The sequence below is a fragment of the Pimephales promelas genome, chromosome 1 (assembly GCF_988280905.1).
Source record: "Pimephales promelas chromosome 1, fPimPro1.hap1.1, whole genome shotgun sequence".
Taxonomy (NCBI): domain Eukaryota; kingdom Metazoa; phylum Chordata; class Actinopteri; order Cypriniformes; family Leuciscidae; genus Pimephales; species Pimephales promelas.
The window spans coordinates 48436846-48455612 of record NC_142769.1 but is presented as its reverse complement, the minus strand read 5'-3'; the positions used below and the strand labels follow the sequence as shown (position 1 = coordinate 48455612).

General features: G+C 38.9%; 1 protein-coding gene and 4 non-coding genes across 6 annotated transcripts in view; all 5 read left to right on the top strand.

The window, feature by feature from the left end:
- Positions 1-2604, top strand: part of f13a1b (coagulation factor XIII A chain b) — a 29195-nt gene extending 26591 nt beyond the window's left edge. For both annotated transcript variants that reach the window (XM_039658413.2, XM_039658412.2), the window contains exons 13-15: positions 378-538; positions 814-950; positions 2340-2604. In XM_039658413.2, coding sequence (XP_039514347.2) covers positions 378-538; positions 814-950; positions 2340-2481 — 440 coding nt within the window. In that variant the 3' untranslated portion in view covers positions 2482-2604. The remainder of the gene's footprint in view (positions 1-377; positions 539-813; positions 951-2339) is intronic.
- An 8615-nt stretch (positions 2605-11219) lies between these two features.
- LOC120470464 (U2 spliceosomal RNA) lies at positions 11220-11410 on the top strand. Its single transcript, XR_005620528.1, has one exon. It is a non-coding gene; the product is annotated as a U2 spliceosomal RNA (small nuclear RNA).
- Positions 11411-12044: 634 nt separating this feature from the next.
- On the top strand, positions 12045-12208 carry LOC120470456 (U1 spliceosomal RNA). Its single transcript, XR_005620520.1, has one exon. It is a non-coding gene; the product is annotated as a U1 spliceosomal RNA (small nuclear RNA).
- A 1543-nt stretch (positions 12209-13751) lies between these two features.
- Positions 13752-13942, top strand: LOC120470465 (U2 spliceosomal RNA). Its single transcript, XR_005620529.1, has one exon. It is a non-coding gene; the product is annotated as a U2 spliceosomal RNA (small nuclear RNA).
- Positions 13943-14607: 665 nt separating this feature from the next.
- Positions 14608-14771, top strand: LOC120470455 (U1 spliceosomal RNA). The gene has a single exon (XR_005620519.1). It is a non-coding gene; the product is annotated as a U1 spliceosomal RNA (small nuclear RNA).
- The last annotated feature ends 3996 nt before the right edge of the window (positions 14772-18767 follow it).

Below are 18767 nucleotides of genomic sequence, written 5' to 3'. Positions count from 1 at the left end.
AAACTCTCATTTGGACCTTGAACCGTTTGGTTCCCATTGAAGTCCATTATATGTAGAAAATCCTGGAATGTTTTCATCAAAAACCTTAATTTCTTTTCAACTGAAGAAAGAATGACGTGGACATCTTTGATGACATGGGGGTGAGTAAATTATCAGCAAACGTTTTTTTTAAAAGTGAACTACTCCTTTAAGTTGTCAACTGACACATCCACTGAAAATAAAATAAAAGATCATTTATCGGGCTTAAAGAAATGATATCGGTACATAGATAGGATGTTTCTTTTATTTTCAACCCAGCCCTAAAGAGTGTATTATGATAAAATGAGTGTACTGTATCTCTATACTCATTCATTTAATGCTCCCCCTGCTGGCGATAGGTAAGGAGGAGAAAGTGTCTGTGCGTGGCGTGGACTACATGCACAAAGTGGTGGAACAGGGAAACATCCACTTCATCGCTACAGGAAAGATTAAAGAGACGGGACAGATCATAACAGCGATGAAAGTCATCACCATGCACAACCCCAAACTCATAGTGACGGTCAGGCACTACTATTACTGTACCTCTCATTTACATTAAAACAGGGTTTCCCAAACTGCTGTTGATGAGGGAACTGAAAAAGCTCAAAATATGTATTTATGTATATATATTACACTTGTATATTATATATGCTGGGTTCAACACACACTGATACAATGTTGACTGCAAGTTGCTGTTGATAATTGAATGTAAATGAATCTGCTGCCCTCTACTGGTAGGCAAGAGACTAGTTCATGTCTCTCTCTCTTGTCTCTTTGCTATGTCTCTCTGTATAGGTGACCGGTTCTCCAAGAGTGAGCGAGGAAATGTACGTGACAGTCGAGTTCACCAACCCGTTTAAGTTCAGTCTGGAGAATGTGGATCTGCGCATGGAGGGTCCTGGAATCATGGCCTTTAAACACAAGCTGTACAGGTGAACACTGTTACATTCACACCATTACATTCAAATTGTACATGTCTGTACATATAGAGGGAATGCACGTGACGTAGTTGTCATCCTGCAGTTCCTCACAGTGAGTGGCAAAAAGACTGAGCGGCTGTATTTGTTATCAGCGTGAATGCCGCGAAAAACAAACACAACACATATAAAGTGGGAAAGAGCTTTGAGATTGACTGTACAACTAGATTTGACAAAAAAATCAGAGGTATATTTATAGACTGCTATAGAAAGAGGAGCAAATGGATCGCTGCAGTTCACAAAAACAACTGGACTCCAGTCAGCGAAAGGTGGATTTGCAGTCATCATTTTGTGTCAATATGCTGAATTTAGCTGTAAAACCATATCCATATATTTTGTATTGTTATATATGAAGAGTTCAGATGCAAAAGCCTCTAAATGCCATTTGAAATTTTCTTCTTTAATGATGATTTTTATCAAGCTTGTATATTTAAGTTCAGTAATTTCACTTAAATAATTATCATTGCCATTTAAGTGAAATTACTGAACTTAAATATACAAGCATCATCATTAAAGAAGAAAATTTCAAATGGCATTTAGAGGCTTTTGCATCTGAACTCTTCATATATTAACGACTCATCAATTTAATATTTATCATTGCATATTCTGCATTATTGGATGATTTTTAATAAACACTGACCAAAAAAAAAGTTTTAGGGCTTGACGATATGATGATATATATAGGCTATATATAACACTGATATAACTCAGATTTAGACCTACCTATATTATATTTATATAAAGCGTTCACAGCCAAATTTGCTTTATGTTTAGGTCTATATTGCTTTTATTTCCCTGGTGTCAAAATCAGGCAAACATAAATGTCAGGCAACACGATTCCTGGCTGCATGTCAATATCCATGGATCACTGGATCTTTAGTAAGTTGTGAGGAACACTATATTGAGTCCAACATTCAGTTTAAATTGATAAAATTGTTCGTTTTAGTCGCATTTTTGCAATTTTCCCTATTAAATCCAGTCACGCAGCAGATCTTTTGCCACTCAGGCTGAGGGGGGTTGTTCTGGCGGGAAAAGTGATGTCAATGCATTCCCTCTATATTTTAAATGCAATGCATTTAAGTAAAATATAATATGTTATTATGACCATATTACATTAATAATGTGCCGTGCAAAAAATGGTTCATTTTTGCAAGAGGGAAATGTGACATGAACATGTGAATCTCACATAAAAACATCACTAAAGTCTTGGGTTTGATTCCCAGGGAACGCATTAACGAATCAAATGTATATTTTGAAGTTATTTTGGATAAATGCATCTGCCAGTGTAAGTCTGCACTGCATGTTTTGTGTCATTCTGACGTGTGTGTGTGATGTGTTTTTCAGTCTGATTTCCCCAGGCACATCTATAACGTGGACGGAGACCTTCAGTCCCCGCCGGGCCGGCTCTACTAAACTGCTGGCGAGTCTAGACTGCGCTGCGCTCCGACAGGTGTACGGAGAGACTGAGCTCACCGTACAGCCATGAACACACCGAGGATGAAGCGGCGAAACACACATCAGTCTTTGACCAAAGAGAGATACCATATAAACTCCAGCATAGCATGTACTCTATAAACATACTGAAGCATGTGACAAGTGCATTATATTATGTTTACTCAAAAATACAGTTATCACAATTAATATGTTCTTATATCTGAAGATTTAAAATAAAACGATTTAACAAATCAACTAAATGTTTTTTTTTTCTTGACCATAAAATGCTTAAGAGGGAAATAAGCACAGAAAACAAAAAGGTGAGAGAAAGTCACTCCACAAAACTTTTTTTATTTAATTGAAATGAATGAATCTCTTTATAGAATTCCCTCATTAGGTATGACTATAAACTGATGTATGAAACAGGAAAGAGCAATCACTCAAATGCAGTGCTGATTGTAGCATCATTTTTAGAGAAAAGGCTATATGTGTGTGAATTATTCAATGAACTTTTTTGGAGTGGACTTTTAAAGGAGTTTGTGGCAGTATATAAATGATTCAGTTCTGATAATCATAAAGTCCATTTGCTGAACTCACATTATTATACCTGTGAAGACATTCTTGAACAGGGATGTCCAAAGTCAGTCCTTCCCTCGACGCATGCCTGGAAGTATCTAGTATGCCTAGTGAGATCTTGATTAGCTGGTTCAGATGTGTTTAATTTAAGTTAAACACATCCAGGTGGAGGATTGGACACCCGATGATCTAGAGGTACAGGTTCGGACGCCTCAGAATAGTTTTGGTTATGGCTTTTTTATTTTTCTGTGAGTAGTGATGGTGGTGTTAATGCAACATGGCTAAAATTGCTGCTGTAAATGTTATGATTTCTGTGTTTGATCAAAATTGCTGTGTTTTTGTTCAGTAAATTGTTATTGTGCGACCTCTGGTGGCGACATTAAGTAATTAGTGGGTTGTTCGAAGCCACACCCCTTCCCTCGGCAGAGAAGTGCAGGGGAAACTGGCTTTCTGAAGCGTTTGAGGCTGTCATCAACTAGTGTCGAAAGACGATTTTAAAGGGATAGTTCACCCAAAAATGTTGTCATTCGTTTCAAACCCGTAAGACCTTTGTTCATCTTCAGAACACATTTAGATATTTTTGATTAAATCTGATGGCTCAGGTGGGGACTCCATTGAATAATGAACACTTTGAAGGCCCATAAAGGAAAAACATTAAAATAGTCCATGTGACTACGGTTCAACCTTAATTTTATGAAGCAATGAGAGAACATTTTGTGTGCCTAAAAAAACAAACAACCTAAATAACTTTATTAAACAATCGTCTGTATCAAGTTAAGTCACTTTCATTATAGTGCTTTTAACAAAATAGATTGTTTCAAAGCAGCTTTACAGTGATAATAGCTAATTAAAGTAATTGTTTTGGCTTTACAGCAGCTCTAGAATTTTTCTGCTAAAGCTAGTTTTAGGTTGGATTGCTTCACTTCTGTCGACAATGTTTTATCTACAGAGGTAAAGGGAAGGGTAGGAGGCCATCCCAGGGGATTGACTAGTTGTTGTTGTGTCCAGGCACAGGTCCTTCATCAGATCCGGAGAATAAAAAAAATAAAAAAGGATAAGCAAGGCAGAAAGCACGGATGGCAGGTTAACAGGCTAGCAAGATAATAGTGTGTTGTGCTAGAGATGTCAGATTAATGTGATAGGCAATATGACAATATCTGATGTTGATGAATAAGTTAAATTTAGCAAATAAGAACAGCAGGGAATGAAATAGAGATTCAAAACCGAAAGCTAAATGGAGCAGACACAAGCCAGCAGACAGTTAGCAATCGATGAAAAGCGAGAGTCTCTGACGCGCATTCACGAGATCGCCACTGCTCATATATTTTTTTTTTAAATAAATTTAAATTATACATTTTCAAATTTTTTAATAAAAATAAAATTTTTAATAAACAGTTAGAAATGTGTTCTAGTGTGGTCGAACTTGCTCTGATGTCTTTCTGATCGAAAAGCAAATGTGACCAAGGTACAGTGAAATTAAAATACATGTTGGTGTTGATGAGCCGCCAACAAATAATTCATACACAATTGACAATATTCCATCATTTAAATGTAACCACAAACGCATTCTTTCTACATTTTTTTGCACTCTTCTCTTTAACCTTTTGCAGTCATAGAACTCAAAAGGTATTTTCCCGATGCGACCGATTAGTACAGACCAAAACTCGACCATTTCTCAGCAGAATTAAACAGCCAAATTTGCGAGTCCGTTCAGTTCATAGGGTTCAGTTCAATGGCATTGTTTATGTTTTGTGCCTCCAAAATGTCCGACTTCCGGGTTGATGACGCGTCGTGAAAACTCTATATTAACACACTTTTAAATAATATTTTGTTAAAAAAATCACCAGTTCTAGTTATTAATGTATAATTTAAACATCTAAATATTTTTTTCTGAAGGCATCAAGGTCAGTTTTCTCCATATTAGGATTTTTCCGCGTTCAGCGCTGTGATTGGTGGTCCAGCGTGGCAACCTGGTGGCAACAAGAGACTAATTTTAGATGCCAGGTATCGACCAATCATATCGCTCCTCTATGCGAGTGGGGTAAAATCCGGCGTTCGAAAATGTCAGAGCCATTAATCGCGATGAAAACTGCAGGTAACGCCATTGAGGATGACATCTTTGCTAATTTAATATACACGCAGTTTTCAAGATTCAATTTTAAATACAAGATTAAGTCAATCGGCAAAGGAAGACCTACTCCAGAGCTTAATTGTGTGATGAAAACCAGAGCTTTTTAAAGCATTTCAACCACAGCCGTTACAAGCGACTCCACCGGATCACAGCATCAGCCCTGAAGCTAAACTAGTCTCTGAGCTAAAGCTACTGCTGGAATTGCCCGGTGTTTGGGGTAAGTTATTTTAAATCTAATTATTCTGACTGCCACTGTTTATATGTCCAGTTTATGTTGAGGAGAAAACGGTTTTTTTGCAGAATTAACTTACTGGTCAGTCTTTTACGAACTTAAGTCCCGTTCTAATGTGTAATTACAGCAACGTTAACTGTTAACGAAAATCATCACGGACAATGTCAGTAAAGATTACGGTAACTTCAGTGAAAGGTCCGGAAAAATTACCCCAGGTAACGTTAATAGTAACGATGTTAATTGAGAATAGACCTGTAGTAACGTTAAATATTTCTTAATTTCCTGTTTAATAAACAAAAGGCATGATCGCACACCTGCGGACGATAGGTCCGGTGTTCTGTCGATTTTTGTTAAAAATTAAACTGAGTCTGCACATGCGCATAACCGGTAAGTAGCAAATCTCGATGGGTAGCATGGATTGTCAGAACACCTGTTCCACCTGTTTCAAATAGATGCTGATGTCGTGCCGAAAATTGATGGCCGGTCGGGGGAGCGCGCGCAGGGTGTTAAAGGTGTAACTTATCGCCCTCTCTTTACGAATGCAGTTGCTTTTATGTGGATCAAGCAGACATGATAAGGTACAAATAAACATCACTCACCTACTTTTTACCTATTATAATACCCGTAAAGGGCCAATACAACAATTGTAATGCAGTATTTCACCTGACAATAAGTGATTGAAGCCTCTACTTATTTATTGAAAGGTTATTTCATGCATTGACTAGCAGAGTGGGCGCGATCAGCTCCGGTAGCCGTGTCGCAGCCGCAACGCGCCGTAGACGCATGCAGTGGGTAAAATAGAGGTAAAAAATGCGTACATTAACCGATACAATTTGTATAAGCATTTTCTGATCATGTTTTTGCTAACTAACCAAATACTTGAACAGATCTATCTGTAAAACACAATCCGAAAGAGCTATATTTTAAGTTCACAATACACATACTTAATTTTAAATAAGCAGGAATAATTTTCGACTGTAAACAAATACATTTAAATGTTTAGGATGTTTGCGTTGTAAGACTGTTCAGGGAGACTTTAGATTTAAAAACGGTGTCCAGTTGTGCATTGTTTCTCAATCAAATCATACAATTTCCTATTGATTCAACAGAACGCGTGAGCTAACTAGGGAATCACAATATGGCGGCGCGGTGGCTTCACTGTTTATGATGTCATGAGCTATCCAGTCATTCTATAGATCAGTGGTGTGGACGCATATATAGTTATCTTTATCGTTATCTTTTAAATTGACAAACATCACATGTGTAATTCAGGGCACATTTCAAACAAGATTATTTGATGTATATTTGTAACAAAATATTTGTTGACTACCATACAATATTTTTCTGAAATAGGGTCCCATGATGGTCGACTGGAAAGGGAGGGACTTTCTATTTCTGAAGGAGGGACTTCATAGAACAAGGAAGTCATCGGCCTGTTTTTTGGACAGTGAAGAAATCGGCATACAGATAAGTAAATTGTGTGAAAAATACTGTTTCTTTTTTGCACAATCTTTTCTTTTTCACTTTTTTTTACACGCAAAACATGAACGCATGTTATATTGCACACTGTAAACACAATCAAAGCTTCAAGAAAACATGAATAACGGGGCCTTTAAATGAAACCACGCGTCTGCGCCATTCATTCAAATAGAGACAAGCAGAACATGCAGGGTTCATATTTAAATAGTCGTTTTGCAGTTTAATATACACATACACCACATCAGCAGCGCCGCCAGTCGCCATGTCTCAGCGCTTTAATGAAGAGGACGCAACTTCACGCCCTTCATGCATGCATGCGCATCCAGAACTGGGTTTGACCGGGTACTAGGGCTGCACGATTCTTGTTAAAATCTGAATCACAATTTTTCAAAATCGGAATTGAGATCACGATTTTTTTTACGTGATTGTCATTTTTTTAAACCAAAAATTATTGCACTCAAGTACGTAAAAACAAACAAACAGGACATTCAGTATAATAAAGTGCAGGAGTAACTAGAGCTGCATGATTCTGGCTAAAATGAGAATCATGATTATTTTGCTTGGAATAAAGATCATGATTCTCTCACAATTCTGAAAAGATTTATTATTTTAAATATCTACAAACCCTGAAAATTACATTTCCAAACAAGATAGAAACAAAGTAAGACATAGGCCCATTACTTTTTTTTCTTCAGTAAAATTTAAACAAATGCAGAAAACAAAAAGAATGTAATATTTAAATAAATAAAATATGACAATTAAACATTGACAACATTCAAAGGTATTATGCCAGGCTAGACATATTAAAGATTCTTAGCAAGAAACACTGTCAACATTTTTGGATATGGTGTTGCGTTGAATAGCGTTGCTTTTATAGATGCTTTTTTTTTATTTGGCAGCTGGTACTTGTGATTTAGCAGTTTTTATCCATCCCTTATTCTATAGTTTAGGATACATTTTTAATTGAAGTTTTATTATAACTTTGCTTTCATTTATTACTTAAAGCTCACTTGACGTTTTTCGATAGCTATTACATTATAATCTTTTTTTGTAGCTACTAGGGATGCACCGATCCACATTTTTTCACTACGATCCTGATAGCGATACTATTCCGATACCAAAGCTGTGTTTGCTTTAATGTTATTATTATTATCATCATTGTTGATTTTAAATGATGCTGAAATAAACTCCTCAACAGGCAAGTATGATATGTGTATATGTATGCATGTATGTCCCAAAAGGCAACTTGAGGTAAGTGTAATGTCAGAAAAACAGGAAATCCGGTTAACAGAAAAAATCCCATTCTTAAAATAAATATGCAACTGTAAGGGTTTCAAATTGATAAGAAAAGTGCAATAACTGTAAACATCTTACACATACACACACTCTCTAACAGTGTGCATCTGAACAGCACTAATCAAGTACACTGGCACTAGTAGCATCTAAATATTAAGGTTTTAAAATGTAAAATATTTGAAATATAAGAAAAGTGTAATAATAACGGTAAACATCTCTCTCTCACACACACACACACACAAACATTCTATCAATAAAAGAGTGTGCATCTGAACAGCACTAATCAAGTACACTGGCACTAGTAGCATCAACACATCAAGGTTTTTTTTAAATGTAAAATATTTATAATATAAGAAAAGTGTAATAATAACTAAACATCTCTCTCACACACACACACACACACACACACTCTCTATCAATAAAACAGTGTGCATCTAAACAGCACTAATGAAGTACACTAGCTCTAGTAGCATCAACACATCAAAGTTTTAAAATGTAAAATATTTTAAATATAAGAAATTAGAAAAGTGCAATTAATAACTGTAAACATCTCTCTCACGCACACACACACACACACACACACACACACACACACACACACACACACACACACACACACACACACACACTTTATCAATAAATAGTGTGCATCTGAACAGCAGGAGCAAGTACAGCTGGAGGTTTGGCACTGAAGATGACCTGTATTAAGCTTAATGCCAAAGTCTTAACTATTCTTAAAAAGAAAACAATAATAAGTAAACGACTCCTCAAAAAGTTAACACTGAGGAAGTGATGTAGTGTTCAACAAATCTCACTTAAACATTGGCAGGTTCTTTTTGAGGATTATGAGCATTTCTGCTCTCTCTGCTGTCAGACGATTCCTCTTTTCATCCACAATATTGGATGCCGTGCTAAACAGTCTTTCGCTTTCCACACTGGTTGAAGGGGCACTCAGGAACTTTTCCGCAACAGCAGCAAGGAGAGGAAAGCGAGCATGGTTGTTTGCCCAGTACTGGAAAGGGCTGTCTTTCTTGCCCATCGTTGGTTCTTTCAAATACATTTGCATTTGGATAACCGCTGCCTGGCTACCTCCTGCAGGTTCATCATGCTCCTCCAGAATTCTGTCGTATAGACTGCTTAACATGCTCTTACTTGTGCTTGGAGGAGAATCAGAACTTGTACCAGCTTCCATGCGAGCAACCTTTTCTACTGGCTCTGCCTCTGTTGCCCCTGCTTCATCAGCTGATGCCCTGAGCAGTGCTTGCTCCATCTGCTCAAGCTCTTGTGTCAGGAGAGCCTTCGCACTCCTGGCAGTTTCTTCACCCATAAAGAATCTGACACAAAAACTAAATGGGTTGAGTTCAACTTATTTATTGCTGCTGCAAGAACCCAGTCTGCATGCATGTACACAACCACCTCCCCACTTATCAAATTAATTGTAGTCCCCATTAACAATCAACATGTAGTTTTGGTTTTGTAGTCAGACTTTAACTTTCAGTTTTAAAAATGGTCCCACTTTATATTAAGTGGCTTTAAGTACTATGTACTTACATTGAAATTAATAATTTGATACAATGGACTTATTGTGTATGTTTTTACATTGTACTTATATTTTAAAAATAACAGCATGTAATTACAGCTATAATTAATTTATGTAATTACATTTGTAATTACACAGTTGACCCTTCCCTCACACCTTAACCTACCCTTAAACCGACCCATACCACCACACCTGTCCCTAACCTTACCCGTACCTCAATAGCAGCAAAAGTGTTTTACAATACAACAGGAACACAATAATACGTTGTACTTATTTTTCGATGTATGTACATAGTACTTAAAGCCACTTAATATAAAGTGGGACCTTAAAAATTAGCCAACATTAATAAATAGGGCATTAATAAAAAGATGACTGACTCGCCTATCTTTGTATCGAGCGTCCACTAAAGTGGCAACTGCATAGAGGGGTTCACTTTCAATGCTGCTGAATCGCCTGCTGACAGCTTGGAGGAGTGTGCTTTTCATTGTTTTGATGCCGCTGTCAGTACTGTTCTCCTCGGCGAGCAGGCATGTTAAAACGGTGACGGCTGGGATTACGTCGGCTCCAGTGGAGGTCGCTGAGCTGATTTTCCTAGTTAACTCCTCGAAGGGCTCCAGCACCGTTACTATTTTTTTTTCAAGCAAACCCCATTGGCTGATAGTGTTGGTGGCAAGTTGTGATCAGCAGCATATGCACAGAGAGGTCGTTTAGACTCTTGATCATATAGGAGGAGCTGTTCCATCTTGTTTGAACATCTTGAACAAGACGAGTTGGGGTGGTCGTGGTTCCCGCACCTTGCATTTCATGCTGCAGGTCTTCCAAGCGAGACTGTGCAAGTTGTGAATGCTTGAAATGTCCTACGATCTCTGTCTATTATTGGTCCAAACTAATAAATGGTACATGAAGCATAAATAAGTAGTGTATTTTCGTTCCACTTTCATTTTGTTCGCATTTGCTGCTCGGTAACGGGTCGATGGATCGCTTATTGCTCTGATGCACATAGCAGGTTGTGATATTTGTCTCTTGTCTCCTTCCCACAGACGTTTATGCGCACTGTTCTTGTCGCACTCATTCCGGATTCATTGATGTGCTCCTTCCACGCTTAATCATGCGTTTAACGTGTGGCAAATTTACTGGTCGCACATGTGTGACTGGATGTAAAATTAATTGTTTTGAATTTCTACCAAATTTGTGTTGTTGAACCCAGAAGTACCGCAGTTTACTCTACGGCCAACAGCATAGGATGTTCTGTAGTGAGTGTGACGTAGGTCTATTGAGTTGTTTTTGTCTTAACCCCTCCCCCCTCATACCTCCCCTCCCCCTCTCACCACAGCTTTCTACACACTTTTCTTCAGTCTTTTTTCAAATCAGAGGTGTGAAGGAAGGGGAGTTTATGACCCTTTAAGCCTTTTCTGAGTAATGTTAACAATTACATGCTATACAAGAACTCGGAGTAAAAATAATATAATAAAAGCTTACCGTGATCAGATTTGCTGTTTCAAAGAGTGCAGTTGCTACTTGTGGCCATTTGTGGGTATCGCTTCTCGGCCTTTTGGCTAAGATCAAGTGTAGTATCTGTTCTTATCAGTTTAATATCTGATACGTGCCCTACCCGGGCACCATATATTAAATTGATTTTTGGATCAGGGAGATGGAATAGGGGCTTGCTCCGTCCACTCCACGCATCGACCCGGTATTGCAGTACTTCCGGGAACGGTGCACCCCCCTAAAGTGGTTAATAAAAGAAGTCAGTTTAGTCTTGTGTGACAGCAGAGGGTAAAAACAGCAGTTCATGTTGTTGTGAATGGGTGTTTTGAAGTTGTTGAGACTGGTTTTAGTATTATGTGAATATTAAGTAAGCATTCCATTCCAAGCATAATCATCATTCTACATTTAGTAGTGTATAATTGTATGTATTGTGTAGTGATGCGGCTGACTATCTTTTTTTTGGCGTGAAACTGTAGGTTTTATTCAATGAGTAACTTGTGTGTGCAAAAGCAGTGGTTCACAATAGATTTAGTCCCATTTGCCCCTGCTGGTAGATGCTGTAACTGCACCATTTCACATGCAAAACACGTGCCTCTTGTCTGATTGATGGAGTCGAGTCAAATCTTCTCTATGATTGGTAGAGAGATCTACAGTGTTCAGGGAAGTCCAGTTGAAAGGTCTAATTGTCAATCGAGACAGTACAACTGGTAAAACATGACTGATGATTTAACAAGATCCAGAGTTTAGATCATAGATTGTGAGGGTTTCTAATAGGCCTTGATGATGAACCATGTGTGTAGTGAAGTAGCGCCTCACCATGGTTGATGATGATGTTGCCTTCAGTAACTCCTCGAGAGGGAACGTGTACAACTCATACTTACCTGGCAGGGGAGACACCATGATCATGAAGGTGGTTCACCCAGGGCGAGGCTCAGCCATTGCACTCCGGTTGTGCTGACCCCTGCGAATTCCCCAAATGTGGGAATCTCGACTGCATAATTTCTGGTAGTGGGGGACTGCGTTCGCGCTCTCCCCTGATTTAATGGTACAATAATAGAATTGAAATTCATCAATAATTGGTACAGGAGTATCTCTTAGAAGTATGTGATAACATAGTGGATTATTCAGCTAAAGTCCCCCTGTAGTCAATAATTTTATCCTGAACTCAGTCTGATCATCAAATAAAATGTAAAAGTTTTCTCCTTGTAGAAAAATTTCTTCATGTCTTTAAATAGCTTGAATGTAACATATCTGTTCGTAGTCGGGTAGAGGGAGAACCTACGCTTGACAGTGCCGTAGGTACTTTTTTAATTTTTTTTTAAGAGATTGACATAGTCTTTTAATTCTGCAGATGATAAGCTTCTCCTGATGGCGGAAGAAATCACGCACGGTTTTGATGTTTATTTTTGGTTGAGGAATACCCACTTTACTGAGGCTGGATTCTCCACCGATATGCAGTGCTGAATTCGTTCGTAAACCTTCATTACAGTTTTGTCTGGGCTTTGGATCTTGTAGGTAAACCCAACCATAGTAGTTTCACCAGCGTGTACATTAATCTGTTGTTCTGAGCATTGATGTCTTGTTGAGCTGGGGCATAGCGTTTGGCCATTTTGACTTTCTGAATCACAGCAGCATTGACGAGATCATTTCTCTTTGTACGGCAGTACAGCGTGTTACCCCAGTGTGTTCTGTACTGCTGATGAAACTTCTTCGGTAGTTTATAATGTTTCTCTACGGCTTGCCACATTTTAATCATCTCGTTTCCTCACTTTTGTCGTCAGGCCCAGCATATTTACAGTGAGGCCAAAGTCTAACAGCATTGCACAGAACTTTTCCAGCTTCTGTAGTCCAGGAAGTGGGCTATGGCTACAAGTGTTCTCTAGTTACATAAACCCTGTAATCAATACTTTTATTTTAGAAAACTCCTTTGATCATCAAAATGACATAGGCTATTAAAAAGTTTTCTCCTTGTAAAAAATGTCTTCATGTCTTAAAATGTTAGCTTGAATGTAACTCTGCACCAGTGTTTCCCAACCCTGTTCCTGGAGGCACAACAAACACTACACATTTCCAACTCTTCCTAATCGATCACACCTGAATCAACTCATCAGCTTGTTAGTAGAGACTCCAATACCAGAAATATGGGTCAGACAAGGGAGATATCCAAAATGTGCGCTGTTGATGTGCCTCAAGGAGCAGGGTTGGGAAAGACTGCTTGACACTGTTGCCTCATGCAGTTTTATGAATATGCTAAATTAGCGCCGTCTGCACATTCACCCAGAGCAGAGATCCACTTGTTAACGATCACACGTTTGTTGAGTTGTTTTTTGTCTTAACACCTCCCCCCTCATAATCCCCTCCCCCTCATACCCCGTCCCCCACTCACCACAGCTTTTTTACACACTTTTCTTCAGCCTTTTTCAAATATGAGGTGGGAACGACCCTTTAAGCCTTATCTGATTAATGTTAACAATTACTTTCTATACAAGAACTCAGAGTAAAAATAATAAAATAAAAGCTTACCATCATCAGATTTGCTGTTTCAAAGAGTGCAGTTGCTACTTGTGGCCATTTGTGGGTATCGCTTCTCGGCCTTTTGGCTAAGATCAAGTGTAGTATCTGTTCTTATCAGTTTAATATCTGATACGTGCCCTACCCGGGCACCATATATTAAATTGATTTTTGGATCAGGGAGATGGAATAGGGGCTTGCTCCGTCCACTCCACGCATCGACCCGGTATTGCAGTACTTCCGGGAACGGTGCACCCCCCTAAAATGGTTAATAAAAGAAATAATTCTAGCTTTGCATGATAGTGGCGGGTAGTGGAAGAAGTCAGTTTAGTCTTGTGTGACAGTAGAGGTTAATAACAGCAATATATGTTGTTGTGTATGGGTGTTTTAAAATTGTTGAGAGTGGTCTTAGTATAATGTATATATTATGTAAGCATTCCATTCCAAGCATAATCATCATTCTACCTTTACTTGTGTGTGTGTATATATAGTATGTATTGTGTAGTGATGCGGCTGACTATCTTCTTATTTCTTGTGAAACTGTAGTTTTTTTTTTTTCCAATGAGTAACTTTTGTGTGCAAAAGCAGTGGCTCACAATTAGATTAGTCCCATTTGCCCCTGCCGGCAGATGCTGTAACTGCACCATTTCACATGCAGGACACGTGTCTCTTGTCTGATTGGTGGAGTCGAGTTAAATCTTCTCTATGATTGGTAGAGAGATCTACGGTGTTCAGGGAAGTCCAGTTCAGAGACAGTACAACTGGTAAAACATGACTGATGATTTAACAAGATCCAGAATTTAGATAATAGATTGTAAGGTTTTCTAATAGATCTTGATGAACCATGTGTAGTGCAGTGACGCCTCACCATGGTTGATGATGATGTTGCCTTCAGTAACTCCTCGAGAGGGAACGTGTACAACTCATACTTACCTGGCAGGGGAGACACCATGATCATGAAGGTGGTTCACCCAGGGCGAGGCTCAGCCATTGCACTCCGGTTGTGCTGACCCCTGCGAATTCCCCAAATGTGGGAATCTCGACTGCATAATTTCTGGTAGTGGGGGACTGCGTTCGCGCTCTCCCCTGATTTAATGGTACAATAATAGAATTGAAATTCATCTGTTTAAATCAATAATTGGTACAGGAGTATCTCTTAAAAGTATGTGATAACATAGTGGATTATTCAGCTAAAGTCCCCCTGTAGTCAATAATTTTATCCCAAAAACTCAGTCTGATCATCAAATGAAATTTAAAAGTTTTCTCCTTGAAGAAAAATTTCTTCATGTCTTTAAATAGCTTGAATGTAACTCTGCACCATTGCCAAAGTGAAAAAAAGCCTGCTCACTACTCCTTTACTTATCCCTGTCATCATCGACGCACCATCAGTAGCACATGCCACCAACTTGGCCTGCCACTCTTCTCCACAGACCTCCCTCATGTTATCTATTACCTGAGCGATGTTCTTACCATCTGCTTTCTCCACATCCTGTATCGTTACAAAGTGGACCTCCACCTTGCCTCGGTTGCACAAGCGTGTATACAGAATTTCCTGTTTCATCACGGCAGTGTCAGTAGACCCGTCAGACATAATGGACAGGAATTTCGCTGTCGCTATCTTTGACCTGAAGGGTCTTCCGCTCAGCTGCAGCTATGTGCTTAATAAACACCCTGGCTTGCTTCCGATTCACGTATGTGCTACCTGTACTAATTCCCCTTTTCTCATCTAATCTATAAAATGAAAATGGAAAAATAATCAATGAAAAGTACAGATATAAGTAAATATCGTACCATATCAATAACGTTATAGGCTACTTTATTCATATAAACTAGCCTAGAAACTGACATTAATTACTTGAGCACTATATTCTTCTGACCTTATTCAGCATTTAATCTAAAATCAAGTATTTAGCATTTCATAAACGACAAAAAAAGATTTGCTTGCATTGCCATTCGTAATCTTGAAATGGCCTTCCTTTTTTTGCAATTGCGTGGGCATTCCTAAACAGTATTATCATCTTATCCAACTGGGCCGTCTTCAGGCTGGTAAGTGCCTTCATGGCAGCTGTATTCTCCGGGCCTGCTTTTCCATGTGCTCTCTTTTTCACCTGGATGTGGCATTTTGATGATTCGTGGTCTTTTAATGGCTTCCAGACCCGGGACCCGAAGTAATAGATTCGGACCCGACCCGGACCCGGCTGATCATTTTAAAATACAGACCCGAACCCGTACGGGTCCCGGGCCGGGTCCCGGGCCGACGGGTCTCGGGTGCACTGTGAAGACCTCTACACAGCAGCATTGACGAGATTATTTCTCTTTGTACGGCAGTACAGCGTGTTACCCCAGTGTGTTCTGTAGCCTACTGCTGATGAAACTTCTGTGGTAGTTTATCATGTTTCTCTACGGCTTGCCACATTTCAATCATCTCGTTTCCTCTCTTTTGTCGTCAGGCCCAGCATATTTACAGTGAGGCCAAAGTCTAACAGCATTGCGCAGAACTTTTCCAGCTTCTGTAGTCCAGGAAGTGGGCTATGGCTACAAGTGTTCTCGAGTTACATAAACCCTGTAATCAATAATTTTATTTTAGAAAACTCCTTTGATCATCAAAATGACATAAAAAATGTCTTCATGTCTTAAAATAGCTTGAATGTAACTCTGCACCAGTGTTTCCCAACCCTGTTCCTGGAGGCACACCAACACTACACATTTTCCAACTCTTCCTAATCGATCACACCTGAATCAACTCATCAGCTTGTTAGTAGAGACTCCAATACCCAGACATCCCAACCTGCAAGAATTCATTTCCGGGAGGTATATTTCGGTAACAGGATCTTGGGTGGGAGGGAGGGCTAGCGTTCGCGAGGCACACTCGGTCTCTCCCTCTGTTCAGTGCACGCGCAGCGCGCTATGTATGTTATGCGCGCAGTATGTCTCGCTCTAGATTCCGGGAGATTTTAACTAATTTGCGGGCATCAGGGAGATGCTATCAATATGCGGGAGACTCCCGGAACTTCCGGGAGACTTGGGATGTCTGAATACCAGAAACATGGGTCAGACAAGGGAGATATCCAAAATGTGCGCTGTTGATGTGCCTCAAGGAGCAGGGTTGGGAAACACTGCTTGACACTGTTGCCTCATGCAGTTTTATGAGGCCACCCTTAAAAATATTCTTGTTTGCCGTAACCCGACCGACCCTGTCAATTTAGGGCCGACCCAATTTTTTTTTTCGTTTTAGTCCGACCGACTTGCCGGTTGTAACCTGCGTTCAGACCAACCGATTTTTTTTATTTTTTTTTTTATTTTTACTCTTCAAACGACTAATTCAAATTCAATAAAATAATATTAATTAAATTTTAGTTAGTATTGTGAAAGTTGCTTGTGTCTACATACGTTCTTTCTTAAATAAAAACCCGTGGCGTCATAGTCATCAGATTATGTTTACACCATTGGTTTAACGTTACGCGTGTCACTATATGGCTTGTACGTTCGCTCGTTTCAGTGTTCCCGCTTGGTACCCGGTATTAAAAGGGCAACGGGGCTGAATATCAACCATTTCTTTATATAATAAAAATATTAAACAATTTGTCTGTGATGCAATTTTGCTATTCGCAGTCCAGAAGAGAGCGATCTCAGGGCACGCACAGCACGACAGCCCTGTTTAATGAGTAACAATGAGGACAGAACGTGGTTACACTTTAGATCTGGGATATTATTCTAATTGTATTTTAGATTTCCGCTTTCAAAGATTATAAAAAGAAGATATTTGAGATGAAACCATTACAGACGCATTCTGTCTAGCGCAACTTCCTTCCCTTCACAGCGTTGCGCTGTCATTTCTTACTAAAACCCAAACGTACCGTCAGAATCAGCACGATTGGTGATTGTTGTAAAATGCAGTCTCTACTGTTGCTAAACTGCGGACGCGTTCAATCATTAAAAGAGCTATTAAAAGCACAAAAGTCTGCCCAAGAGACGTTGTTTACGACGCGCGCTCCGAAATGCACTAAAACGAGACAAGAAAAGTAGGCTATCGCCTCATTTTGGGCTTCATGTGCGCATCTAAACCATCAAATATACATAAAATATAAAATGACCTGCTCTGAGATTCATTTAAACACAGTTTATGTCTTAATTGGACGTAAATAGTTGGGAGAAAATGATAGTGCATCAGTCATTTATTACAGTAGATTTCTGCATTCGGTCTTAAAGGGGCAGTAGTCTAATAAACGTGATGATTTAGCCAGTAATGCGAATCAAACAACAAAAGGCAGATAAAAATCACTCACAGCTCTTGAATGAATAACTTAAACTTTAATAAGCATTAATCTCACTATGATAAACTATGCAGTGTCATTTTACATTTGATTACTAGCTAAATTAAATTTCTTTTCAGAGAGAGCGACAGATTTAACTGAAAAGTAGCTAATTTTAGACCTTCCTGAAATTAAAGCACTGTGTATATAGGCTAATTTGTATCTTTGTTTAAATGTAATCTTTGTTTGACCATGTGTTTGTACTTGTTTTTGCTTATCTCATGTATAAATGCATAACAAATATATTTTATACATTTTGTGACTAGCCTAAAATGTAACTGGTCGTATTTTGCATTAACACCTAGCGGTGGATGCACAGTTTGAAGACCCAGTCAGTGACGTCACAATATGCATTTTTTTTTTAAATTCACGATCACCATCTCCAAAATTGTACCTTTTTTTTTTTACACTGAATCTTGGAAAAAAAAAAATATAGACCTACCTACCGACCCTTTTTTAAAAAAAAAAATTGCTGTTACTGCAAACCAAAATATTTTTAAGGATGGCCTGAATATGTTAAATTAGACCCGTCTGCACATTCACCCAGAGCAGAGATCCACTTGTTGACGATCACACGTTTGTTGAGTTGTTTTTTGTCTTAACACCTCCCCCCTCATAATCCCCTCCCCCTCATACCCCGTCCCCCACTCACCACAGCTTTTTTACACACTTTTCTTCAGCCTTTTTCAAATATGAGGTGGGAACGACCCCTTAAGCCTCATCTGATTAATGTTAACAATTAATTTCTATACAAGAACTCGGGAGTAAAAAT